Genomic DNA, 27,526 nt, shown 5'->3' with positions numbered 1-27,526 from the left:
TGTTGCTTACGAGTTTGGTTCTTTATTCTCTTTTAAATACTGTACAGTGAAAAATAAATAGTCTCAACCGTCACAGCTCGATTTTGCCCCCCCCGTGCCCCCCCCGGCCATGCGACACTGGGGGCGGGGGCCGGCTCTACCGTCTCCCCCCCCCCCGTTTGCCACAGCGTACGGGGAAAAAAAGAAAATACCTCCTGTTTCTGTATTGCCTGGAAACAAAAATTCGCTCCGCACCCGTGGTACCTTCCGGTTTGTTTGTTTTAAGGAGGGGGGGGATAAACGGCACAACCTCGGGCACCGCCCCCCCCGCCGAAATCGTTGCCCAAGCGACCTAGGCGGGGGGGGGGGGGGAGGAGGAGGAACCGAACGAAAAAGGAAGGGAAGCGACGCGCGCTCAGAAGGCACAAAAAAATCCCCGCTCCGGTTTCGACCCGCGGCCGGTTTCCCTTTCCTGGCTCGAAGGGAGTCGTCAAAAACGGACACACAATTAAGAGAGAATTAATTTTTACTGTCAAGGCCCCTTGCCCGGAGGAGGGGTTGGGGGGGGCCGCGCCCTTGCCCCCCCCCGGCAAGAAAATACGGTTTCCTGTCTCTTGATTGGTTGGAGCCGAACGAGCTTGGCTATCTTTGGCAAGCTTCCGACAAGCACGAGAGGCGTTATTGATCCTTGAATAAATGGTTCGTTAGCGAGAGCTCGGTGGGTGTGTGTTTAACGATGACGCAAGCAGGGCGGACGGGGGTCGGTGGGGGAGGAAGCGGCGGGCGCGGCTCTCCCGGCACGGCGCTTACGACAGCCCGTTCACCATGGCGGCCGGCTCCTCGCCATTCTCCGACGGCCCGTTGGCCACCTTGCCGGCTGGCTCTGCCTGCAGGGGGAGGGAGGTGGTCTCAGGAGGGGCTTGGAATAAGCCCCACCCTCAGCCAGACAGGCTCCGCCTGCTGCCGGCTCCGCCCCCCCCAGCCGGCTCCGCCCCTACCTTTTGTCTCGGTGTGTCGTCTTCGGTGGATTTTTCCCGGGGCTCCTTCTGCGGGGCCCGCTGGCGGCTCTGGGAGTCGGCCCGGGAGATGTAATCAGCCACGGTCACTGGGGAGGAGGGAGCGGGCGCTGGGTTTCGGACGGCTGCCGGCCCCACCCCCCGCGACGCGAGCACGGCCGGGACAGAACGCCAACGGGGGGCGGGGCCGGGTCCCAGGAGCCCGCCGGGGGTTACACTGCCCGCCGGGCTAAACCGGAGCAGCCTCAGGGCTGCGCTAACGCGTGCGTGGATCCCCAGGAGGCTGGGAGTTCTGGCCACGCCCCCGATCCGGCCCGCAAATGGGGCCCCGCTGGCAGCACCCGGCGCAGGAAGGGTTCCCAGCGCTGCTCCTGCCCCCCCAGTGGCATTCAGACCCTCGCGAGCCCCCCGCCGTACCCCCGTACCTGGCTGCCGGTCCCGGCTGATGGAGCCGTCCATGCGGTTACCGCGGTTACGGCGCCGGCGGCTCCGGTTGCGTCTCTGAGGCTTCGATTCGTCCTCTGGGAAAGCAGGGAGCAGAGACGGGGATGAACCCAGGCGTCCCGGGCTCCCCGCGCCGCCCCCCCACCCGGGGAGAGAACCCAGGCGTCCTGGCTCCCCGCCCCCGCTCACCCACGCCGTTCTCGTTGACGGACATGCTGTCGGACTCGGCCGCGCCGTCCATCACGGTGGCGTCGTCGTCCGTGCGGCGGCGTCGGGAACGGCGTCGGCGGCTGCTGACGGGCTGCGACTCGCTGGCGTCGGTGTCGGCCGTCTGGTCGGTCTCCGTGTTGTCCAGCAGGCTGTAGGGGTTGCTGTCCGGGTCCTTGAGCACTGCGGGGAGAGAGGACGTCAGCACCGAGCGGGCACAGAGAACCCAGGAGTCCGGGATCCCAGCCCCACCCCCCTTCATTCTGAGTCAGGATGCTGGAACATGGCATCTGTTTATATGCCACTGAGATGCAGCCAGCTCTGGGGCGGGGCGCAGCAGCTGGTTATACAGGGACCCCTTGCCCGGCCCTGAGATGCAGCCACCTCTGGGGCAAGGCGCAGCAGCTGGTTATACAGGGACCCCTCGCCCGGCCCTGAGATGCAGCCACCTCTGGGACGGGGCGCAGCAGCTGGTTACACAGGGACCCCTCGCCCAGCCCTGAGATGCAGCCACCTCTGGGGCAAGGCACAGCAGCTGGTTACACAGGGACCCCTCGCCCGGCCCTGAGATGCAGCCACCTCTGGGGCAAGGCGCAGCAGCTGGTTACACAGGGACCCCTCGCCCGGCCCCGAGATGCAGCCACCTCTGGGGCAAGGCGCAGCAGCTGGTTACACAGGGACCCCTCGCCCGGCCCTGAGATGCAGCCACCTCTGGGGCAAGGCGCAGCAGCTGGTTATATAGGGACCCCTCGCCCGGCCCTGAGATGCAGCCACCTCTGGGGCAAGGCGCAGCAGCTGGTTATACAGGGACCCCTCGCCCGGCCCTGAGATGCAGCCACCTCTGGGGCGGGGCGCAGCAGCTGGTTACACAGGGACCCCTCGCCCGGCCCTGAGATGCAGCCACCTCTGGGGCGGGGCGCAGCCGCTGGTTATACAGGGACCCCTCGCCCGGCCCTGAGATGCAGCCACCTCTGGGGCGGGGCGCAGCCGCTCTTTAACAGCCACAGCCAGTCACCTGAACTGATGGAGGAGCTGTTGTACTTGCTGCCTCCCGCCCCTCGGGGTGCCGGGTTGGGACCCCGCCCTCGCCCCACTCCCGGGCGCCTCCGGCTGTCCTCGGGGCGCGGGTCTCGCTCGCCATCGTCTCTCTTCTCCGACTCGGTCTCCGAGGCGTTGGACAGGTCGGAGTTCGTACCTGGCAGGACAGAGCGGGGGGGGGGGGGGGGGGGACACGCGTGAGCTGCTGTTGTTGGGGACAGTCCCCACTATGGGGGGGGATCCCCAAAGCTTTAGGAGGGGCAGGACACACAAGCGCTGTACAGTCTTGCTGAAATGCAGCCACCTCTGGGGTGTGGCCCATCCAGCAACCCGCCCCCGCCGCAAAAAAGGGGAGAGTTTGGCCAAGGCGCCGGGGGGCAGGTTACCGTAGCCGGAGTTGGGCCCCCGGCGCCCGCGGCCTCGCCCTCCGTAGCTGCCCCCGTACGTCCGCGTGCCGTGGAGGGAGGAGGAGGTGCTGTCGTCCGTGGCGTAGCCGCCCCGCTCCTTGTCGGCCCGGCTGGAGAGGGGGCGGAAGCCCATGCCGATCTGCCGCAGCTGCTCGTCAATCTGCAGCCGCTCCAGACGCAGCTGCTCCACCTCCTGGGGACGGGGTGAGAAGGGGAACCAATCAGCTGTAGCGTCCATGCAGGGCTGGCGGGGGGAACCAGTTAGTGACGGCACTGCAAGCGAGGGGGCCAATTAACAACTGCACCCATGCAGCCTTGGGGCAGGGGACCAATTAATGGCTGCACCTATAAAGGGCTGGTGGGGGGGGGGTTGACACACCAATTAGTGACTGCACTGCAAGGGGGAACCAATTAGTGACAGCACCCATGCAGCTGCAAGGCAGGGGACCAATTGATGGCTGCACATATAAAGGGCTGGCGGGGGGGGAACCAAGTAGTGACTGCACTGCAAGGGGGAACGAATTAGCAAATGCACCCATGCAAAGAAGCCAGGGACCAGATTAACGGTCACACACGCGCGACACCCACATTGACCCCGCTCGCAACACGCGCCCCAATACGGGGGTCCCTGGCCGATTCTCAGGCGGGTGCCCTCCCCGCGGAGCGACCCGGTTCCTCGGCCCGTTCTCGGCAGCGCCGGATTTACCTGCAGGTAAGCGAGGTGATATTCCAGGAGCGCCTGCGCATTGCTGATATTCTCCCGCGTCCCGACGAAGATGAAGGGGACCATTCCCTAGGCGAGAGGAGACCCGATCACGGCACGGCCGTCCCCCCCCACGCCACCGCCGGCCACCCCCCACTCCGATCCGCCCCCGCTTACCTCCTCTCGGGGGTTTTTCTTGTCGTTGTCCCCTTCCACCCGCACCCGCACGACCCCCGACTTGTCCACGATCTCTTGGATCACTTTGCCGTTCTTCCCGATCACTTTGCCTGGCGGGGTGAGCGGAGAGGTGAGCCCCACAGAGCGACAGGGTCCCGCACTTTGACCTGAGCTAACCACCTCCCAGGGTGACACACACCCACAAGTGCCCCCCACTCCCCGGTGGAAGGGATTTTCCCAGACCCCCGACTTCCGATCGACCTGTTTAACGACAGACCCAGAGAACGTCATTTTTAGCATGTACACAACTCCCCCCGGGTGCTCCGCCCACCGGTGTGACACCAGGTTTTCGTTCGAGCCTTTATGGGATGTTGTGTTGGTGACCGCAGGGGGGGCCCCCGGACTCCAACGGACATCGGGTGCCCTCCACCGGTTGGGGCACACGTGGTCACTCTCACTCGGAGCCCACTTCCCTCTGAGGCGCCCGCTCCAACGCGGTGCAGAGGTGGGGCCGTGGTTGTGTGTCCGGGTCCCCATCACGAGGAAAGTCACCCCTGTTCTCCGGGGGATGCCCCAGGAACGCCGGGCCCCCGGAGGGTCACGACAGAGCACGGTCGCACTCGTGACACCTACCGACCAGGTTTCTCGGGACTTGAACCGAGTCTTCAGAGAACTCCAGGTAGCTCCGGGCCTGCTTGCACGCCTCGGGAGTCTGTGGGGAGGAGACAACGGTCAAGTCAGTGTCCTGGAGCTGGGGGGAGAACCCAGGAGTCCTGGCTCCCAGCCCCCGCCCGGCCCTCACCTCCCCGTAGATGCGGAAGGTGCAGGTCTCCTCGTCCAGCTCGATGGCAGTGACGCCTGGCACCTTCCTGGCCTGCTGGATGTTGGCGCCGTGGGTGCCGATGGCCAGCCCCATCAGGTCTTCGCGGACGGTGAACTCCTCCTGGAACGCCGAGGCCAGCTGCTTACTCGTCTGGGGAGAGAAAGAGCGCTGGGACGCAGAGCGGGGAGTCAACGGAGCAGCCGGGGGGAGCGCCGACCCCTGGCTCCGGTGTCCCGTGACTCCCCCCCGCCCCCATGGAGTCAGGTCAGGTGACCGGCCGGGCAATCCAACCCAGTGTCAACGGGGAAGCCCTAGGCGGGCCCTGTACAGCCACCTATTCCCCACCCCCAGCGCCCGCCCGGGTGGGGAGAAAGCCAGAGGCCCACTGGCCCACGGCGCCCACCCCCCAGCGCGTGAGGGCCGCCGCCCGGGTTCCTCACCTCTAGGTGCTTGTTGGCTTCCTCGTTCCGCGACATCAGCATGAGCTTGGTGCGGATGCTACGCAGGTGCATGTCGCCCAGCAGCGACGCCCGCTTTACCGTGGATTCGTTCGTCGACTGGGAAGGGGGGCGGAAGACGGGCGGGGTCAGAGATCGGGCAGACTGCCCCCCACCGCCCTCCAGAACTACCAGGACAGCAGGAATCTCGGGCGGCTAGCCAGCCCTGATTACAGGAGCCGCAGTGACTAGGCGAGACCTGTCCAGATGGTCGCAGCAGGACCGAGGAGAACCCCTCCCCCCAACCGGGGGTCCCTGGCGTGGGCAAGACAAGCCATCCGGGCCGCTGGAAAGAGGATCCTCGAAACCAGCCCGGAGCAGCGGGTTCACCCCGCTGCGGCCGATCTCCGACGAGCCCCCACCCCCCTCACCCCGCTATCCCCCGATGCCTCGCTCACCAGGATGAAGAGCTCGCTGTTGGCGACGCTCAGGAAGATGCAGTTTGCCCCCACCGCCTTCTTGAATTCTTTATGCACGTTTTCGTTGGAGCACCTGAGCGGAGAGGGGACGGGTGAGCGGAGCGGGGACCGGGGGCAGCGGGACACCCCCCAAAATGATCTGTCCAGTCTGTGGCAAAGCCGGGAATAGAACCCAGACCGCCAGGGTCCAGAACTGGATTAGGGGACTGGTTCTAAGAAAGTAGCGGGCGCCCTGGATTGCCAGATGGGAGACCTGGCTCCCAGCTGCTGCGTCGGGGGCAGATCGGTAGGGGGTGTGGAACGTGCCTCCTCCCAGGGCCCAGTATAGCTTATTCCCGGGCATAACTGCAGTAGAATAATGCCGGTCTATTTCCCCACCCAGACAAGCCCCAAGTTAGAGGGGCCTCTGGGCTGCTCTACCTCACGCTAGAGACTGTGCAGACCACAGCCCCGGTCGCTGGCTCCTTCCCCGTGGAGGAAAAGCCAAGCTAGCAGCTTTTCTGTTGTCCAAGGCCCCGTAGCTGCCCCCCAGGATCCCCGTCTCACTCACGCTTCCTTGAGGTCCTCCGGCACAGCGATGGTGTATTTGAAGAAGCTAGACTTGGTGGCCACTTTGTTGGGGTTGACGGGCCGGAGCCGCTCCAGCGTGACGATTTCGTTGTAGGTGGCGTCGCACGCTGCGTATTCAATGACGTAAAACTGAGGAGGGAGAGATCGGGTGAGAGCCAGGAATTTGGGGTGGGGAGGAGAGAGCTGACCGCACGTCCCGAGATGGGCCGAGCCATTCCGATGCAGCCGGGGGGACGTGGGGGTGGGGGAACCATGCTCAGTGCTTCGTTTTCAGATGGAATTAGCCTGTGGACCTCACTGCCACTGGCTAGGATGGAGGCAAGCACTTAGCAAGAGTCACGGAGGGACTGGATAAGAATTAGACCAGTGACCACTAAGGGATTAAAAAACCCCACCTGATTCAGATCCATCGGAATTAGAGGTCAGGAAGGGGGCCGTTTTTAGGCTCCAGTCACCCCTGCTGGGTTCTGACTCCTGCTCGGACATCAGAGTAGGTTACGAAGATCTAGTTGGTTGCACCAAGGATTGTGGGTCTCCTAGAGCAGGGGTTCTCAACTGGGGGTACATGTACCCCTGGGGGTACGCAGAGGTTTTCCAGGGGTTACGTCAACTCATCTAGAGATTTGCCTAGTTTTACAACAGGCATTAGCCAAGTCAGCACAAACTAAACTTTCATACAGACCAACTTGGTTATACTGCTTTTATAGACTATGCTAGGGTGGGCAAACCTTTTGGTCCGAGGGCCACATCTGGGAATAGAAATTGTATGGCAGGCCATGAATGCTCACAAAATTGGGATTGGGGTGCAAGAGGGGGTGAGGGCTCTGGTTGGGGGTGCAGGCTCTGGGGTGCAGGAGGGTGCTCCGGGCTGGGACCGAGGGATTCAGGGGGCAAGAGGGGGATCAGGGCTGGGGCAGGGGGTTGTGGTGCAGACTCTGGCTGGGGGTGCAGGCTCTGGGGTGGGGCTGGGGATGAGGGGTTTGGGGTGCAGGAGGGTGCTCCGGACTGGGATCGAGGGGTTTGGAGGGTGGGAGGGGGATCAGGGCTAGGGCAGGGGGGTGAGGGCTCTGGTTGGATGTACAGGCTCTGGGGTGGGGCTGGGGATGAGAGGTTTGGGGTGCAGGAGGGTGCTCCAGGCTGGGACCAAGGGGTTTGGAGGGCAGGAGGGGAATCAGGGCTGGGGCAGGGGGTTGGGGCACAGGGAGAGGCTCAGGGGTGCAGGCTCCAGGAGGCGCTTACCTCAAGTGGCTCCCAGAAGTAGCAGCCATATCCCCACTGTGGCTCCTACGTGGAGTCATGGCCAGGCAGCTCTGCACGCTGCCCCATCCGCAGGTGCCGCCCCTGCAAATCCCATTGGCCACAGTTCCCGGACAGTGGGAGCTGCGGGGGCGGCGCTTGGGGCAGGGGCAGCATCCAGAGCAGAACCCCCTGGCTGCCCCTACACGTAGGAATGGGAGCGGGGACCAGTGTCGCTGCTTCTGGGAGCTGTGTGGAGCGGCCCCTGACCCTGCTCCCCAGCTGGAGCGCCAGAGGGCTGGCTTAAAATGGCGGGTGGGCCAGATCCGGTCTGCTGGCCGTAGTTTGCCCACCCCTGCCCTAGAGGGACGAGGGAGCCTTCACGGATCTTCAGGCTGGAGGGCACCGCTGTGCTCATCTAATCTCTACTTCCTGCATAAGCCAGGCCTGCCCCTTCTGGTTGAACCAGATCCGATCTTAATTAGAACCTCGCCCCTGACACCAATTCCCACAAAACGCCGGGAGCTGGCACAAAGGATTCTGGGATAGATGCCAGTGATCGGGGGGGTGGGGTGGGGGGGGTGGTAATCCTCAGAAACTTACATCTCCTTTCATCATCCGGACCCTCGCCAGCCACCAGCCGCACGGCTCGTGCTCATTGGCTCGGGAATAAACCTAGAGAGACGGGTATAGGTCAGCGGGGAAACCAGTGAGGATAGCGGGCTCATGGTGGCACCCCTCCCCACCCAAAAAGCACCCCTCCTACCTCCACTTCATCCCCTTCTGTAATCTCTTTATTGTAGTCTGCGGGCGGGGGGAGCCGTACGTCACCGAAGGGGATCTGCCGCTCCGGCTGCCAGCTGTTAGGAGACACAAGATCGAGATTGGATTCGCCTGTAGGTGGCACCGCAGGTTGGGAATAGGACGGGACACACAGCAAGACGGGTGTGTGTTCCTGATCACGGTGAAGAGACAGCACGAGGCCCCGGGGCAACCACACAGCCGGAGACAGTCCCTGCCTTGGAGAGTTTGCCATCTATGTAGACAAAGAAAGGATTGTTCCCCCTTCTGGAAAGCGGGGAGAAGACCCCAGAGTCTATGACCGTGATGGAAACGAACTCATCTCCCCAGGTGCCAGTCCAGTGCTTTATAAACCGGCCTTTCCACCCTCATCCCGGCAATTCTGGGATTGCCGTCTACATAAATCTTAAGCTCTTTTCGATTTATGTTCGTACAGCAGGTCCCAGTCTGCGAATCTGAGACGCGACCGCAATATGACAACCGCCACGCGGCCACTAGATGGATTTTGCGCACTGAACACCGGGTGGGGATAAACTTTCCCTTCCACTAAACCCAGCTTAACTTTCCGCGGCTTCGGTTCTCCGCTTAAAGAGGGATTTTCGCCTCACTGTTTGTTTTAATGATTAATTTATGCCCAGGGCTTTTTGTGACTCAGTCAGCGTCTTTCGGATGGAGAGGAAGCAGACACTTTGAACGCCACCATGTATCTTAGGCACAAGACATTTCAGCTTCTCGGTAGTCTGACCCTGTGTCCTCAGGGCTGGTGCCGTCTACCTTCATTTGTAACCCCCCAGCTAGGAACTGTTCCCACCTGGGGTTCCAGCATCTACACTGTCCCAGTGTCATCCCAAAACGCAGCCGCTTTGTCCGTGGTGCAGCATGACTGTCCACCAAACTTGATTGCCCGCAGGACAAAAAGTCAGTGTGCGGGATATTTTTGGTGGACTCCCAGCCCGAGGTTGCATCTGCACTTCCAAGCAATAGGGCTTGAACCCCAGGGCCCGGCTTGACTCAGGTTGGGGCCCCCAGTCAGCGCAACGCGTGTGTGTATTTGGGATTGGGAATCCAGAGGCCTGCAGATGTGAACAGCTGTTGGGAGGCGGGGAAGCTACAGCTGTCTCGGCAGGGAAATTTCACCTGCTCAGCAATGCTGCTAGAAACCCCATATGGGGGCACCGCAGCCAAGCGAGGTATTTGAGGATTGGAGTGACCTCTACGTTCAGTGGATCTACGCGGCTCATTCCCCCCTGCCCCCAGCTTAGACAGAATCGCAGCCAAGAAGCAGAGGGAGCCAGCGTGCAGCTCTAGGAACCTGCGACAGTGCCGTAATCTCACCATCTAGGTGTGAGCAGGTTACTTACACTGGGATTTGCATGGTTAATTACACCACCATGGTTAATTACACCACCGAGCCTAACTATGGACAGCCGAGCTATCTCGGAGTGTGTCTCCCGAAGCACCGGCTGCCACTCTAGCTGGCAGTCCTCCAGCATTACTAATTTTCCCTGGTCGATCCGAAATAGAGCCCCAGAGCGAACACGATGCCCCGAAATCAGCTAGGCAAGCGCAGAAACTGAAGGGAAACCCTGCACCTGCCCAATCCAGGGCAGCTAGGTTCAATCCAACCGGCAGCGCTTCGAAGCTTTAAAAGGTGGAAAGGTCGCTTGCCTGGGATCAGCTGCTGAAAGAGAGAAATCCACCGCTCAGAAGCAGCGGCGGGACTGGAGCCTTTTACTTGTACATCGGCTGAGAGGCGCAGCCGGGGCCTGGAACTGCGTTTAAAGCCGTTTGTTTGTGGCGTAAGTTGATGTAAACCCCATTTAGCCTGCTACCGGTTCAGAAACATTTCAGGTCCCTGGCTAAAGAACCACACGCCAGGCAAACTAGACAGAAACGGAACAAACGGACTGTTTAAACACCAACCACCCCTGCACAGTTTGGGGTGGAGAACATTCGTTGCTTCCTGCCCTACCCCATGGCTGTTAAATGCCACCGTCCACCCCAGAGGTGGCCGCATCTCAGTGCTGGGTGAGGGGTCCCTGTCTGAACAGACGGCACATCCCAGAGGTGGCTGCTTCTGTGGGTTGGCCTGTCTGCCATGCCATCTGTAGTCTCAGCTACCTACCAAGCTGCGTTTAAGGGCTCTGATATGCCTGCACGAAGAGGGCAGGGTTTTAAAAATCGGGCCTTCTGCCTTTTCTTTCCCACCAGGCACCGAGGTTTGCAAACAAGACGCTGCTTCCTCCCGTCACTGAAGGACGTCACTACCGTCACTGAAGGAACCCGGCCGGTTGGAAGGAGAAACATTTAACAGGGCAGCCACCGGCAGCGGCTCGGTACCTGTACAGACGGCGCCGAGCCCAACGCGGCCCTGAGATCTCTGCCCTAGCATCGATCCACATAATCCTGCCATGTGGGAGAGTGACAGCTGCCAATCTAGAGGCATCCCCGGGGGCGGGCGGCTGGCTTATTCAGAGTGAGTCAGTTTCATTCGCATGCCACAAAGAACAGCAGGAACTAAATTTGGAAAAGCGGCAGCCCGCTAGTTATGCTGGGCCTCAAGGCCCGTGTCAGATACCTTGAGTGCAGCAGCTTTATTTATGGCTCTGAAGCAGGGACTGTGGCACTCCAGCATTTCTACCCTGATCTCTCTCTGCATCGGCTCCAGCAGGGCTGCGTGACGTGCCCACCGGCCCTACAGTCGCACGCCAACGACCCTCCTGCCACGGAACGACGTAGGATTGAAATTTACAATCCGTGCGCTTGCACCACGGCCTTGGAACCGAAAGCAACAGCTCGCCCCGTAAGCGGCGCACCGAAGTAGTGCACACCGGTCCCGCTAACGATCTTAATAGATGATTTGATACCTCCAGCCTGCCGTTTAGGGGAAGTGGCAGCAGGGTCTGGTGGGCTAGGAGTCAGACACCCCGGACCATAGCCCCAACTCTGGAAGGCGCATGGGGGTCCAATGGGTAGCCACGGGAAGGGACTGGGGAGGCCAGAACGCCTGGGTTCTATCCCCGGGTCTGCCACCGACTCAGCTGTGGGGCCTAACCATTTTAAGAAGTTAGCAGCCACTGAAAGCAGCTGACAAAGGCCACGATTTTTTCAGAGGAGATGCAGAGTTAGGTAGGATTGGGAGCTGCGAACATAATGGCCTCTGTTTGAAAACGTCCACCTGAGGGGTCTCTCAGATTTCACCCCTACGGGAGCAATTAGGCCAGACTCGCCCAGCCGCCCAAGCTCAGAACAAGGACAAACAGAGGCTAGGCCAAGGACCGCACAGGGGCGTCCGGCGGATACTTACTTGTTCTCGAAGGATATCGTGACCGAGTCTTCGTGCACATCTTTCACGAAACCCTGCGGAGGGAGAACAGAAGAAAGCGTGAGAGATCCTGAGGACAGTAGATTCTGCCTGACAGCAAACCCGGATATTAACATCGGGTTAACGACTTCGTTATGCTGGGAACCAAGCCCGCCCCATTGACTTTGATGCTAATGGGATTCGGATATTGGCCATGGGAAGGCTTTCTCGGAAGAAAGGGACCCAGCTGCGGGCAGGTTTGCGAGGCTGCAGCCCCAGAAAGTACCGAGGTCCAGCCCTGCAAACCTGCCTGCGTCCAGGGACTACACTGGAGGGAAAGGTCTGCGGGTCGGGTGGGGAGGCTGTGAGCAGGGCAGTGGCAGGGATTGGTGGATAATTGCAACTTTCTCCTGGCAACCAAGGGGTTGCTAATAAGCAGAATCTGCTGTATCTTCAGCCAGCCACACACCACCCACGTGCAGAATTAAGATCGCAGCACTGCAACCATGTGTCCAGAGCCCTGGTTCCTGGGGTCAAGTGATTTTAGCAGCATCTAGGATTTTATTTTAAAAAAAAAATTACGTTTCTAGCTCTCACGGTTGTGAGGAAACACCCGAAAACTTGACCTGAGTGTAACGGATACAGCTAGCTCTGAGAAGGGTGAACTGCCCCACGGATAACTGACTCAGCAAGGCTGCCTGAGTCTGCAGAGAGCCTGAACCAATCCCTCTCAGCAAGGGGAACTGTCCCATGTATTTCAATGGGGTATCAGTTCCAAACCCTGCAGCACTGGGCCCCCACAACCACAGCCAACCCCATTCCAGCAGAGGGCTCTGTGTGGTGTTGAGGGGGGAGGCGCAGCAGACCTGCTGCTCCATCCATGCAGACACACTCCAGCTGCTGGGGTCCCCCAGATCTCTAGGGGGCATATGGGGGACCTATGCTGCTATCCCTTTCACCCCCTTGGACAAACCATGTGTGTCTTGTGCCTCGGTTTCCCCATATATAAAACGGGTACGACAACCCTGACATCCCTTGTAAAGAGCTTTGAGGTCTAGTAAGGAAAAGCGCCATCTAAGAGCTAGATGGTATCAATCCAGCACTCCACTTATAACCATCCCCCTCCTCCCCACAAACAGTGTTTAGGGTTTTAGATTACCATATGTAGCTTTTCCCCTCTCCCCGCCTGACGCATCCTCACAGGGCACCCTGCTTTTCAGGAAGTGCTGGGCAAGATTTGGTGGATGCGCTGGACTTCCTGCAGAATCAGGCCTCCCTCGCCCCCAAATCTCCTAGTCTCTTGAAAGTTTCGGCTGGAATCCCTAGGATGTGTTGTCAGGGTTGGGCTTGAAACCGGGGTCTGCCACTGAGACTGTACGTGCCTTCAGTTCCTCATTTAAGAGCTTTTTAGTCTATTTCGATCGTTAGCTCTTCTGGGGCAGGGACTGTCTTTCATGGCAGCTGTGGAGTGCCCAGCCTAGTTGGGGGGCAGCCTGCCCAGATCTCAGCCAGGAGGCCCGCCCAGCCCAATGGGGGGCAGCCCCCTCAGATCTCAGCCAGGAGGCCCACCCAGCACCTGGCACTACTCCTGATATGGGCTGGAGACCTGTACAAAACCCAGCACCACCAAGGGGCCTTGAGCCCTATTGTACAAACAGACGAAGTTGTCATCTGACAACGAAGAGCAAAATCAGAATTCTGAGGGGCCCGATTCTCAGTCCTTTTCTACCCACTAGCCACACAGCTGCCCCTAACACAGGAGACAAGTGGGGCATGGCCTGGAGCACCACAAGGGGCCCAACGCATATACTGCACCCAAGTCCTGGGCTATTTGATCGTAGTCCCGGCCATCAGCATCAACCAGGAGACTCTGTGAGGAGCGGTGGGGGTGGGGGGCAGGCAATCCTGTTCCGCATTTGGAGTCCGAGGCCAGGGACAGGAATGCCTCGCCAACCGGTGACGGGATGAACAGGTGCTGTCCCCGCACCACTGCCGGTCCCAGCCAACAGCTGCCTGTTTGTCACTAGTATGCGGTGAAGCCCCAAGACCCATCTGCTGCAGAAGCAGGGACGCGCTCAGTCTAAAATAAGGCCCCTTTTGAGCAGCAAGGAGGAAACGGACCGTGGGGCAAGGCCAGTTCCCCAGTGGATTGGTTCAGATCCAAGACCATAGACTACTTTCAGAGTAACAGCCGTGTTAGTCTGTGTTCGCAAAAAGAAAAGGAGTACTTGTGGCACCTTAGAAAACAACCAATTTATCTGAGCATAAGCTTTCGTGAGCTACGGCTCACTTCATCGGGTGCATAGACTACTGTGTCCCTAAAACGCCTCGCACTTGGGCGTCTCTACGTGCTACCAGAATAAACAGCTCTTCCTTGTCTCCAGTAAAACCCTCTGGGGGAAAAAGAAAAAATCATACAATCGATCCAGTCCAACATAGGGCTGCCTTTTTGGATCAGGATGTCCCTCCTGGCCTTAAAACCTCTAAGTTCTTGGCCTTACTAATTTCATGTGGCAGCGAGTTCCACAAGCTAATCACATGCTGTGTGGAAAAAAATAAAATTCCTTTGCTCATTTTTGTGTTTGCCACCATTCCGTTTGGTGTCCCCTGGCCATGGTTTTGAGACACAGGGAAGAGAGAAACTCCCACTCTACCTTCTCTTTCCCAGTCATTACTTTACAGACTTGTGTTCTCTTAACAAACCCCTTTTCTCAGGTAACAATCCCACAACAAACTGATTGCCATTTTCAGGGGTGAGAAGGAATCTTCCCCCAGGTTAGACTGACAGGGACCCTGGGGGGCTTTCACCTTCCTCTTCAGCTTGGGGGGCAGGTTGCTTGCTAGGATCATCTGGGTACATCTCACCTAATTAATTCCCTGCCTTGGGCACTGGTGTCAACTCCGTCAGCTCCTGTTCTCTGCCTCTGGCACACAACAGGGTAACCTCCTGAGGGCTGTAACGCTTTAGTCTAACCCAGGCCATCGGCTCAATACGGGGTGACGGCGGGGTTCGGCGGCCAGCGATTGACAGGAACGGCTAATGAGCCATTCCGGCTTTCATCTCTCTTCACATGAGAGGTTACCCAGGCTATTAATCATTTTCATGGCCCTTCTCTGAACTCCCTCTAACTCTGCCACCTCCTTTTTAAGGTCATCTCCAGATAAGGCACCACCCATTGATTTCCAGAAAGGCATTACAATATATTCTGTGTTCCGTAGGACGGGGCCCTCATCCCAGTTGGGTCGCTAAACACTGCCAACAAATTTTTTATATTTTTAAAGGGACTACAAAATCCAGAGCCAATTCCCTTTTCCTGCTGTTTTAACACCTTCTGGACACACTCATTCGGCGTCTGATACCAGGAATGCCTCATTTGCACTGGTGAACAGGGGCTTAGAGAGACGCTCCCCCATACTCACCACCACCTCAGCCAGAAGCTAATTCTGCAAACGGGCTCATGATTAAGGCTCTGGATTGAGACTCCGGTCTGACTCAGATTCCCAGCTCTGACTCTGGGAAAGCCACTTAACTGTCCGTGCCTCGGTTTCCCCACCCACAAAATGAAGATCATATTTCCCTCCCTTCCAGAGGATAAAGCTATCTCTTCCCAGGAGGTGCTCAGTATTATGGGATGGGAGTGATAATATATAAACAGAAACAAATGACAGCACCAAAGTTAAGTTCAGAGCGTTTAAAGCCAGAAAAGACCATTAGATCACCTAGCATGACATTATATCGGAAGCAGTTCAGTTTCACCCAGTCATCCTGAGTCCAGTAACTTGTGCCAGGCTAAAACATATCTTTAGCCGAAACAGTCCTGATTGGAAGCCATCAAGACACGGAGAATTCCTCAGGAGATCAGAGGTTTTTACATATAGGGAAGGGAGGCACAGAGAAATGAAGCCACGGCCCAAAGTTACAGGGAGCGAGATTGGAATCTCAGCCCCATAGCTCGCTTTCCTCTCGTTGTTTCTGAATACAGAGCCACACACGTGACAGGTTTCACGCCAGGTGCTTTTCTGACTCGCTGGTCTTTAAGGGGGATTCACCACTGGGAACGGTAAAACATGATCTGCGAGACAGAAGTTTCGAGACTCATGCAGAAGATGCCAACTGTCGAAAACAAAAGCAGCTCAACGCTCCTCTAAGTGCAGGAAAACAATCTGTGAATCAACCAACGCAGGAACTCCTGCACTAATTCTGAACAGGGCATCAGACAATCCTGACTTCAGAGTTCAAACATCAAAGATCAGGGAAGCAGGACTTGAGCAAGAACAATTATTTCCCTGGACAAGTTACTACAGAGGCCGATATTACCCTAGGTACCTCTAAGATATCTGTATTAGAGATGGGATCTTTCCAGGTGAAACTATTTGCTATCAAGATGTCAACACTCGCTTCCAATCAGCGCACAATGCCAGCTTCCAAACCACCTGTTAAATTTCAAAGGCACACCTTCATGCTTTCTCCCATGCTGCCCCTCATGCTTGGGAGGAGCTCTCCGTACACCCCCGCAAAAAAAAAAACTAACATAACCTCCTTCACACCCCTCCTTAAACTCAATATTGTTTCCTTGTACTCCCTTGTCTGACTGGATCCATCTGTTGTCTCATCATACAGACTGTAAACCAGGGGCAGGCAAACTATGGCCCGTGGGCTAGATCCAGCCCGCCAGCCGTTTTAAGCCGGGCCTCGAGCTCCCGCTGGGGATTGGGGTCTGGGGCTTGCCCCGCTTCGGCGCTCCAGCCGGGGAGCAGGGTTGGGAGCCGCTCCATGTGGCTCCCAGAAGCAGCGGCATGGTCCCCCCTCCTGCTCCTACATGTTGGGGCAGCCAGAGGCCTCTGCTCTGCATGCTGCCCCACAGCTCCCATTGGCTGGGAACTGCGGCCAATGGGAGCTGCAGGGGCAGCGCCTGCAGACAGGGCAGTGCAGGGCTGCAGCTCCACGTTGGAGCCAGAGGGGGGACATGGCAGCGCTTACCTCAAGTGGCTCCTGGAAGCAGCGGCCCGGAGCCTGCACCCCTGAGCCTCTCCTCGTGCCCTAACCCTGATCCCCCTCCGAATCCCTCGGTCCCAGCCCGGAGCAACCCCCTACACCCTAAACTCCCCAGCCCCCCCCCAGAGCCCGCACCCCCAACCAGAGCCTTCACCCCCTCCTGCACTCCGACCCCAATTTTGTGAGCATTCATGGCCCGCCATACAACTTCTGTTCCCTGCTGTATACAATTTGGGGCAGGGACTCTGTTCTGAGAGAGCTGTAGAGGAGATATCCCTTGATTTCAGGAAGGCTTTTTGACACCGTCTCACATGGCATCCTCAAAAGCAAACTAGGGCAGCGTGGTCTAAATGAAGGTGCACAACCGACTGAAAGACTGTACCCAAAGAGCAGTTATCAATGGTTCGCTGCCAAACTTGGGAAGAGGGGGCATCTAGCACCGAGTCACTTACGATCCGATACTTTCATGAATGTCTTGGATAACAGAGTGGAGAGGGTGCTTATAAAATTTGCGGACGACGCTAAGTTGGGAGGGGGTTCGCTTTGCAAATCTTGATCTAACCAGAGGAACTGATCACCCCCTGCCCCCTTCCGCCCCCCCCCCAGCACCACCACACATTTACCCCCCCAATCCACAGATGGTAATTTAATCCTCTAGGAGTAACAGTTCTATATTTGTCTCAAGCAGGTCCCCTTTAAATGCAGTTGTGCCTGAGGGTATATATGTAGCTAGTGTCATTTCCAAGTTAGTCAACTGACTGGCAAACGGCGTCTCATTTATCATTCATTCAGCATGAAGCAAATCAGCTCCCCTCTCATACCAAAGTGGCACATTTTATCTCCACTTTCCACTCGGAGCCCACACACACACCCCTTCTGAACACACTGCTGGGGTCTAAAATAAACAGCGTGTCTCGGCCTTTTGCATGCGGCGACCCTATGCTGAGACAGGAGAGAGTTTCGGGATCGTCCATGAAAGTTTCAGGAGCTTCCCGTCTCTAGCTAGCTACGGAGAACTGGAACACTGTCGTGCTAGCCTCCCACATCCTTCTCGCGGTGACCAAAACCCCCAGTTTGAGAGCCCATTAAATAAACTAAGCTAAGGTTTCAAGCCACTGGCTCTATTAACCAGACAAGTTTCAAACCCTGCAAGATCAGGGTCACTCAGTGAGACCAAGAGTGGAACACTGCATTCAGTTCTTGCATCCACCTTTTTTAAAATAAAGGAGATGGTGATGGAGATGGTGCAGCAAAGAACCACACAAATTATCCCAAACCTGGAAAATAAGCGAGAGACTTAAGAAGACTAGAGAAGATCAAACAGGTGATTTGATCATGGTGTTTAGTATCTGATATTTTCTCCATGTGGGTACTTAGGCTAAAGGGCTTTGTAACCTAGCACGGAAAGGCAGAACAAGAACCAACGGCCGGAAACTAAGGCCAAACAAAGTCAAGTTAAAAATAAGGCACAAACTCTTAACAGTGAGGGCGATTAACCCTGGAACAAAGTCCCAGGCGGTGGATTCTCCGCCTTCTGAGGCCTTCATATCAAGAACGGATGGCTGTCTTTCGGGAAGAGATGCTTTAATCCACCACAAATTATTGGCCTCAATACAGGAGTCCCCAGATGAAATACAGGAAGTCAGACTCTCTCTAGTGGTCCCTTCTAGCCACAAAGATTTGTTGTGCTGCTCACAATCTAGGACTGTGAGGAGACATCAGGGGAAATTATGGACCAAAGGGAAGGAAGGCAAACTAGCACTTTGTGCTTCAAGCCCGATAGTCGCCACCCGTCTAGTCGCGGTCAGCGTTATATCAATCCCCTCTGGTCTTAATCTTTCTCTTAGTCTGTCCTCCTACGCAACATACACCTGAGAATTTCAGCCAGTGATTCCTACATCGATCCCAACACATTTGTGACTGAACTAAGAACATCTCTTTTAGAAAGATATTCCATCTCGTAAGAACGGCCATACTGGGGTCAGACCAATGGTCCATCTAGCCCACTAACCTGTCTTCTGGCAGGGAACAGACAGGGCCAGATGCTTCAGAGGGAGTGAACAGAACTGGGGCATTTTCGAGTGATCCATCCCTTGTTGTCCGGTCCCAGCTTCTGGCAACTGGACATTTTAGGAGCATGGTGTTGCATCCCTGACCATCTTGGCTAACAGTCCTTGATGGACCTTTCCTCCATGAACCTATCTAGTTCTTTTTTGAACCCAGTTATACGTCAACTTAAAAATTCCAAGAGATGGACAAATCCACCACAAAAACAGAAACGTCGTGCTGGAAGGGACCTCAACAAGTTATCAAGTCCAGTGTCTTTCAACCTTTTTGATACCGGCTTGCTGCCTTCCTAAACTGGGTCAGCGAGATCTCAGGGACCAGCGACGGTCCACAGACCGGTCACTGAGAAACACTGCACCGAGGCAGGATTAAGTATACCCACCTCCGGCCCATGTATGCCATGCCCCTTGTGAAGCTGCTCCAATGGGTAATGACCCTGATGGGCTAAAAACCTGCCCCCTGTTCCCAGTCTAGCTTCAGCTTCCAGCCATCAGATCTGATTCCACTTTAGTCTGTTGGATTGAAGAGCCTTCTGCGCTCAGAGATCTTCCAGTCATCTCAGGCACCATACAGGAGGAGGGATTTTCATAGTTTAACAGAGTTGAAGGCCAGGCAGGGGCGTTAAACCCAAGCTCAGGCTGTATGATCTAACGCAGGCCACTACCTTGAGCCCAGTTTTGCTTAACCGAAGCATTTCAGTCCTCGGGAGACTAAACTGCGCACCGCAGTGAGAGAACAGGAGAGGCCAAAGGGCCACCGGTGCCCGTGGCCCCTGCTACGGCAGCAAAACGATTGGGTGATATACATACCCAGTTGACCCCAGAAGGCGAACCCCCCCACACCCAAAAAAAAATCCCTGCCAATCTGATCGGACCCTAAATGCAGAAATCAGTGTGACCCTGAGCAAAGGAGCAAAACACACCAGCCAAGCCACTAGAAAGGACTTTCTGTACCACCTCTGAGCACTGGTCCACCCCATCCAGCATCCTGTCTCCAGTTGTGGCCAATCTCTGATGCTTCAGAGGAAGGCCAAAAAAACCCAACCCTGAATATGTCTAGCCAATTGTGCTATGGGGAAAACAATTCCTTCCTGACCCCGGAGGCAACATGCTGAAAACATGAAGCATGACACTTGATTACAGCGTTCTTACCGCAGAGCTGCAAGCGTTACGAGCATGCCGAAGCAACGCGGGCAAACCTGTACCTAGCAGGGATGACGACAAGGTGGTAGCTTTGCGTATCTAAATGGCAAGAGGCCCTAAGAGTGATCCAGTTTGTATTTGGTGCAGTGGAACAGGGGGAAGTGCACCGAGAGATCACAAACGGAATATGAGTCAACAGCATGACGCGGTTGAAAGAAAAGGTTATCATCATTCTGGGGGGGTCTTAATGGGAGTGTCGCTCGTAAGACACGGGAGGTAGCTATCCCACTCTACTTGGCATTGGGGGGGCCGCAGCAGCAGTGCTGTGTCCATTTGTGTGTGCCCACACTTTAGGAAACGTGTGGATAAACTGGAGAGAGTCCAGAGGAGAGCACCCAAAATGATCAAGGATTTAGAAAATTTGACCTATGCTCAGGTTAAAAAAACCAGGCACGTTTAAGTCTTGAGAAAAGACGACTGGGGTGGGTGGGGGATGTGAATACCTGATAAAAGTCTTCAAATATGTTCTACAAAGGATGGGGACCAATTGTTCTCCATGTCCACTGAAGGCAGGACAAGAAGCAACAGGCTTAATCTGCAGCAAGGGAGGGTTAGGGTAGATACAAGGAAAACTAACTCTAAGAGCAGTTAAATGTCAAATGAGGCTAATCAAACAAGACCATCTAGTGCTTTTCATCACTAGAGGTCAAAGGGCTTTACAGAGGAGGCATCCAAATCATTGCCCCCAATTTACAGATGGGGAAACCGAGGCATGGAGCAGTGAAATGACTTAACCAAGGTCACCCAGCAGGCCCGTGGCCAAGCCAGGAATAGGATTCGGATCTCTCGATGCCCAGTCTGAGGCTCTAGCTAAAAGGCCACCAAACTTCCCCGAGGGGGCCGGATTTTGGTGGAATAAGCGAGTGATGACAGGTTGCTATTACTTAAACCAAAAGGGGACTTGGGCAGTGAAGTATAGGAAGGGGAAATAACCTCTGAAATCTTCTTAACTCTCACTTGCAAAACTCCAGAGAACCTTCACTTTAAACGCGAACGAAAGTCGGATGGGAATCAGAGACCCTCCACTCATGAAAGGCAGAAGCAGCAAGGCTAACAAAAGCAGGCAGGTCAGCTGAAAAAAGCCTTTCTTCCCCCTTTCTAAGCAGAGAATTAGCCCATGAAGAATTTTTTACACCTTTGATCTGCAGACCCGCAGATGCCAGACACCGGTTCGTATTTTTCGACTGTTCTCCCGTGGGGCAAGAGAGGTCTAAAATTAGCCCTGTGGCAAAGTGGAGACAATACCACACACCCCTTTGGCCCAGATCAGGTTACTGCAACATCCCATAGCTCTCGCTTTTTCCGAACGTGCGGTACTATTTACAGATATCCAATTCTCGTCTTTGCTTCGCTGTTTCATAAGGACGGCACCGATCCTCAAATTCCTACAACCAGGGACCCGCTCAAAGTGTTGCCAGATGTCACTAAGAAAAAGTTACTTTCTTACTGAGATCATTGACAACACATGGTGGTGCTTAACATAATCCCAGTTTCAGAGAGGCAACTTTGCCCCTTAAAAGCACCTAAGTTAATAAAAATCAAGAGCAGGTGCAGATTCTTGTAGCAACTCATGGCTGATGAGAAAGTACTAGAAGGAGATAAAACAGGCAAGTCTGCTCTGAAAAAAATCCCAACAGAATTGATTCTTAGCTCCCAGGGACAAAATATGATCAAAGATTAAAAACAGCTGGGTCGATGATGTTTTGAAATTTATGGAGGGTTTGATGCGAAATCTACCTTTTTTAAGACAGTGTAAGAAAGCTAAAGACAGTCTAAGAAAGCACCTAAAAGTTACTCCTTTTGCACAATACACACCTAAAAGCAAAGAACGCATTGCGAATTATAGTGGTTTCCAACCATTTTTCATTTGTCGACCCCTAAACAATTTCAAGTGAAGGCGCGGAACCCCCTGGATATGTAAGACAGTCTGCAGACCCCCGGGGATATTATTTGGATATTATTACAGCAGCATTTAGTAAGATCAGGGCTTCGCTGTGCTAGGAGCAATACATACATGCAATGCAGGAAGAAACAGTCCTGCCCCAAAGATCACCTCATCTAAATTGGCAAGGCAAACAAAGGGTGGGAGAAAAGGATGCTCCTCTCAAAGGGACAAATGAAGCACAGCGATGGAATGACTTGCCAAGAGAGAAAGTTGGGTAGGTGACGTGAGAGAAGGTACGGGTTTCTACAACAGGACAATCCTCAAATTCTTCCAACATAGGAAAGAAACACATCACAAGAGCTAAAATTACTGACATCTTGTTCTAATTTAATGGAAAGCTTAGATCCAAATATCTGGGGCTGCAAGAAAACATGACAAACATTTGTTGAAACTAAAGCAAACTTCAACTCAAACTCTATTTAAAGCTTCGACACAACAGCAAAATGCTAACCTAGGAGAGAATCTGTTAACAAAACAGATTAGGATCAACCATGAAATTGACCAACCTAGACAAGCCCCTCTCCAAGTTACTCAATTATGAAACCCTGACCTGCAGCATTATCCAGACTGGGGACATTCTGTCTTTTCCTTGCAACTGTTCAGACATGAAATCGACTGAGATTCGCAATCAAAGTGACATAGGGTTTGGGCCAAAATGATGGGTGATTTCAGGCACTTCAGTTCTTGATGTCCCCGATTTTCATATGACGGACAGTCATTCTTCTAAAAGAAATGTTGAAAAAAGTTGGAAAGGGTACAGAGAAGAGTTACAAAAACGATCAGAGGACTGGAAAATATGCCTTATATTGAGAAATTTAAAGACCTCAGTCTGTTCAACTTATCAAAAAAATCAAGAGATGACATGATTACAGTGGACAAGTACCTTCAAGGGGAGAAAATACTGGCTACTAAAACACCCATTTAGAGGACTAATCTTATTCTATTCCTACCCTCACAAGGAGGCTAAATATATGAAAAGTTGTGAAGTGGTCAAGTGCTGTGGGAATAAGGCCATAAACATGAAATATGTGAAATAGATTGTAAAGTCATTGTGATGTTAACACAATCTAGGTCTGTCACTAGGGGCCAAAAATCAAGATTTTTTCAAAATATTTTGCTTCAAGCTGCTAACCTCATACTACCTCAACTTTTTTTGTTAATGTTTTAATTTTGGAGCAAAAAAAGGAAAGGAAATATTGATGGGTGGAGTCAATTGCACCCGGTATTCTCCCAGCATTACACTATCTAAAGCATTCATTGCTTCAAAATCTGAATACAGGAAAGAGCAATAGTCCTAACAGGGTTCATAATCCAGTGCCCTACGACCTGTTTGAAAAGAGCTGCGGCTTTAGACAACCTTTCATTTCTAACCCTGTTGGACTTCCTGGTGGTCATCTTTTGGCAAATTTACTGTCGAGATGGGTCAAAAAGGAGTAAACGCCGTTTCACGTCACGTCCAAGCTGAGGAGTTTGGGGCTATGAACCAAGGTTGGGCTTGTAATTAAAACACTGGACTGGGGGACAGAGCACTGGAGACCTGGGTTCTATTCCTGGATCTGGGGCTGACGGGCTGGGTGAGCTTAGGCAGGTCACTTGCCCTATCTGGGCCTCAGTTTCCCCATCTTTAAAATAGGGATGATGCTGACACCTCTTCTGTAAAGCGCTTTGACCGATGAAAAGCCTGATATATTAAAACATTAATACTAGTCAGACTCAGCTCCCCATGTGTAAAACAGGGAAAATATCACTCCCCTATCTAGTTTATTGAGACTGTAAGCTCTTCAGGACAAAAATTGTCTTGATGTGTACGTAGGGTGCCTAGCAAAATGGGGTCCCAATCTCGGTTTAATAACCCTGATTAAATCATATTATGCCATGCCTGCAATCTCAGTGGAACGATATCAGACAAGGATAACCACCATGGCTTTGGGAAGAGCGACCGGACAGGTCATTACAGCCATAGCAGCACGAATGAGAGCATCAGGGGAACACACATGACGGCACTGGGACTCCGTGCCAGCTGTCACCATGACAGTCTCATGGCAAGAGACTGGCTCAGGAGCAAATGGGGAAAACTTTAGCCGGTGGAACCCACTGCCACATGATATTGCTGAACCCAAGAGTTACCGAAAAAAGGATTGGACATTTATACAGACAACATGCACATCCATAAGAACAGCAGCAAAGATGCAGGGTTTGTAAGACAACCTCTACTGGTGGTTATCTGGGGGCAAGTTATTCTAAGGTGGCAGGGTTTCTTCCACCTGCCTCTAAAAGCAGCTGATACTAGTCACTGTCAGAGACTGGAGATTGGGCTAGATATCAGCTGTGCTAGGCATACACATAATAAGAGACAGTGCGTGCTCTGAACAGACAAGACAAAGGAAGAAATAGCCCCATTTTACAGATGCCCAGAGATTAAAGTGATACGCTCAAGATCTTGCAGAAAGCGTGTGGCACAGGCAGGAACTGAAACTGGCTCTCCAGAGTCCCAGCTTTTGCCACAAGACCATCTTCACCAGCTAAATGATAAAGCACTTCAATGAGGAGACCAGATTTTCAGACGGCACGAGAGGTTCTCCTGTCGCTGCTCTGCCATGGAGGTGCCATAAGTGCAAAATTGTAGGGTTAGGCCTGCCTGGCTAATTGAGCAATCTGACTCAACAACCCTAAGTGCTCTGTAACGAAAGTCGTATCATCTGCGTAATTAAACACACCACCGAGAAGAGATTGCAGGAGACAAGACTGTCCACAAATACTACCTGGATCCATAGCCTGTTAGCAGGCAGCATGAATGCGGAACAGGAGAAGCCGGTCATAAACTTAAATAATTCCTGTGGTCCGCTAAGGCATGGGAAGCCAAAAGCATGTAAGAATTTGCGTCATATGGGCGTTCAGTGCCACAAAGGATGTTGAAATCAATCCTCATGCTTTGCACCCTACAATCGGTGTATGTTTGCAAAGGGGCTCTGAACCTGGGTGCTGCTGCAAGAGAAAGGAACCGGGAAATCAGGGTTAGAGACCCGCTGCGCGACCACAGGCAAGTCAACAAATCTGAGCCTCAGTTTCCCCATCTGGGAGATGGGAATCACAATCCTTCCTGTCTTGTCGGTTTCAGTTGTGACCAGGGACTCTTTATGTTTGGTCAGGTGACTTTGGGTCCCGGTACAAGACACATCCACCTGCCTGTGGCACTCTGGCAGCCAGGAATTACTGGCTGCAATGAACAGCTGGTTGATTCAGGCAGGGTTTCAGGCCTCTCACTTTCCCTGAGACACAATAAAGGCCGGCTACAACCCGACTGCTCAGTGGTCGATTTTTAACCCTGCCACACTGTTGGAAGGGAGCTCTGACCCCTGTGATGTCTGGGTTTAGGAGGCAGGGCTGGGCTTTTGAGACACATCTGAGAAGGAGCAAAGAGGCGTTGTCTTGGGGAAAATGAAATGATCTGGGAAGGAATTGTCAGTGGTTCTAGAAGGGAGGCAGCATGGAAAAGGGGAAGGGAAAGTGGAGAGGGAAGAGAAGAGCCAGTGCAAAAGCAAAACTTCTAGGGGTGCAAAGGGAAAGGAGGAAAGAATGGGGGGGGTTATGGGAAGCTCATGTGGAGCTTAGAGATAAGGGGGAGGTAGGTAGGTAGGTAGGCACAGTGCACCACAGGCTAAATTGGGATTCCCCACCCCCACAGTGACACTGCATTCTCAGACCCCCACTGGTGCCCTTTTCCAGGTTTTGATCGCCCCACTCACAGTCAGGGCCCCCGAAAAGGATTGGGGAAGCAGGGTCGCTATCCTAAGAATGCCTACCCAGCTCAGTGACCCTCCACCCCTATATTAGGGGGGCCTCCAATCCCCAGTGACCCGGCAACAGCCCGCAGGAGATCCTTAGGAGAGGAAATCCTCATTGCTAATGAAAGGGGGCTTCCATCCCCCCCCCCCCCCCCACAGGTCCCGACAGATTTCTGCAGAGTCCCAGATTCTTCAGTCACGCCCAAGGGGCCACCAAACACCCTAACATGTCCCCCCCTAAGCCTCATGTCCTCCCGTGAGCTTGCACATTACCCCCTTACCCCCACATCTTACCCCAAGCCCCTTGGCCCCCAGTTAGCACTCTCTAGTTCACCCCCTGGCTCAAAACCTTCCTGGTTCCCTTACTTCCTCCTAAATAACCCCCAAACCTCCCCCACCACATAGCCCCGCTCCCCAGTTACTTCCCCATAATCCCCATCATACCCCAAATGACCTCCCCTCCCTCCATAGCACCATGTTCCCACAGACCCCCCCCATAAGCCTCCCACATCATACCCCCATCATAAACCCACAGCCACGTAACCTCCCCTCCCTCATCCCATTATATGCTACCCTCCACACCCTACTATTACCTCCTCTAACCCCACCTGACCCCCTCTGCCTCACCCCCACTATTGCCACCCTCTGACCCGCCCTCAGGCCATCATCCACCTTCCCCCACCCTGTCATACCCCCTCCCCACACACCCCACTATTACCTCCCCTAAACCCCGTCCCCCTCATCACCTCCACTCCCCCCTCCAGACCCCCTCCCTCTCATCCACCTTCCCCCATGCACCTGTATGATCTCCCTGATCCCCCCTCACCCACCCTATCATCTCTCCTCCCCGCGGACCCCCCCGTGGGACCTGCCCGCTCCCCCCATCATACCTCTCCCTCCAACCCCCTCCCCCACTCTACACGCCGCCCCCCCCCCGTGGGACCTCCCCACTCCTCTCTCCCCATCCTCACATCCTGTCCCCCTTCCCGATCATGCCTCTCCCCCTCCCCTCCCCCCGCAATGGGACCTCCACTGCCCCCCACATCATACCCCGCCCCCACTCCCCACCCTGGGACCTCCCTGCTGCTCTCCCCACATCCTCACACCTCCCCCCCAGCCCCCTCCTCTAGCCCCCCAGTGGGACCTCCACTGCCCCCCCATCATACCCCTGCCCCCCAAACCCACCCCAACTCTAAAACCCCCCACCGGGGGACCTCCCCCCTCACATCCTGTCCCCCCTCCCCGATCATGCCTCTCCCCCCCACCCCCTCCCTATCCCCACGTGGGACCTCCACTGCCCCCCCCATCATACCCCCCTTTCCACTGGGGGGACCTCCCCACTCCAATGAGACCTCCCCTCCCCCACCCCATCATACTCCTGCCCCCAAACCCCTCCCCAGCGCTATACCCCCTCCCCCAGGGGACCTCCCCCCTCCCCATCACGTTTCTGCCCCTCCCCAGAGGGACCTCCACTGCCCCCCCCATCACACCCCTCCCCCCCATCACACTCCTCTCCCCCCACCCCCATCACGCTTCTCCCCCTCCCCCACTCCCCACCCTGGGACCTTCCCAGCTCCCCTCCCCCCCCGCCCGCGTGCCGGCCCCGCCCCCCTCACCTTGTAGAAGGCCCCGTTGGAGCCCCGCACCTCCACGGGCAGCCCCTCCATGGGCCCGGCCGCCGCCGCCGCCCCCCCGGGGAGGGGCCCGGGCCCCGCCGCGGGCCGGAGCCTCCCGGCCGCCGAGCCGCCGCCGCCGCCGCCGGGCCCGGCCTGAGGGGAGCCCCGCAGCGGGGGGGGGATGGGAGGCGCCCCGGGCCGCTCCGGCTCCGCCACCGTGAGGCAGGGACCGACCCGACCTGCCGCCGCCGCCTCCTCACGCCGCCGCCGCCGCCGCCTCACACCGCGAGCGCG

At 55.5% G+C, this 27,526-nt stretch overlaps 1 protein-coding gene across 1 annotated transcript; it reads right to left on the bottom strand.

The window, feature by feature from the left end:
• On the bottom strand, positions 1–27,526 carry FXR2 (FMR1 autosomal homolog 2). The gene is made up of 17 exons (XM_075124056.1): positions 27,233–27,526; positions 11,625–11,677; positions 8,283–8,376; positions 8,120–8,191; positions 6,261–6,409; positions 5,690–5,783; positions 5,235–5,351; positions 4,774–4,944; positions 4,605–4,683; positions 3,972–4,081; positions 3,798–3,884; positions 3,071–3,284; positions 2,662–2,841; positions 1,629–1,829; positions 1,421–1,516; positions 978–1,084; positions 1–866 (listed from the first exon to the last, which is right to left on the bottom strand). Exons 1-17 carry the CDS (start codon positions 27,281–27,283, stop codon positions 786–788), a joined length of 1,956 nt encoding a protein of 651 aa, XP_074980157.1. The 5' UTR covers positions 27,284–27,526; the 3' UTR covers positions 1–785.

This window comes from Caretta caretta, chromosome 28 (assembly GCF_965140235.1).
Source record: "Caretta caretta isolate rCarCar2 chromosome 28, rCarCar1.hap1, whole genome shotgun sequence".
NCBI classification, from domain to species: domain Eukaryota; kingdom Metazoa; phylum Chordata; order Testudines; family Cheloniidae; genus Caretta; species Caretta caretta.
The sequence above is the reverse complement of the archived record's forward strand: the minus strand, read 5'-3'. Positions and strand labels throughout refer to the sequence as shown.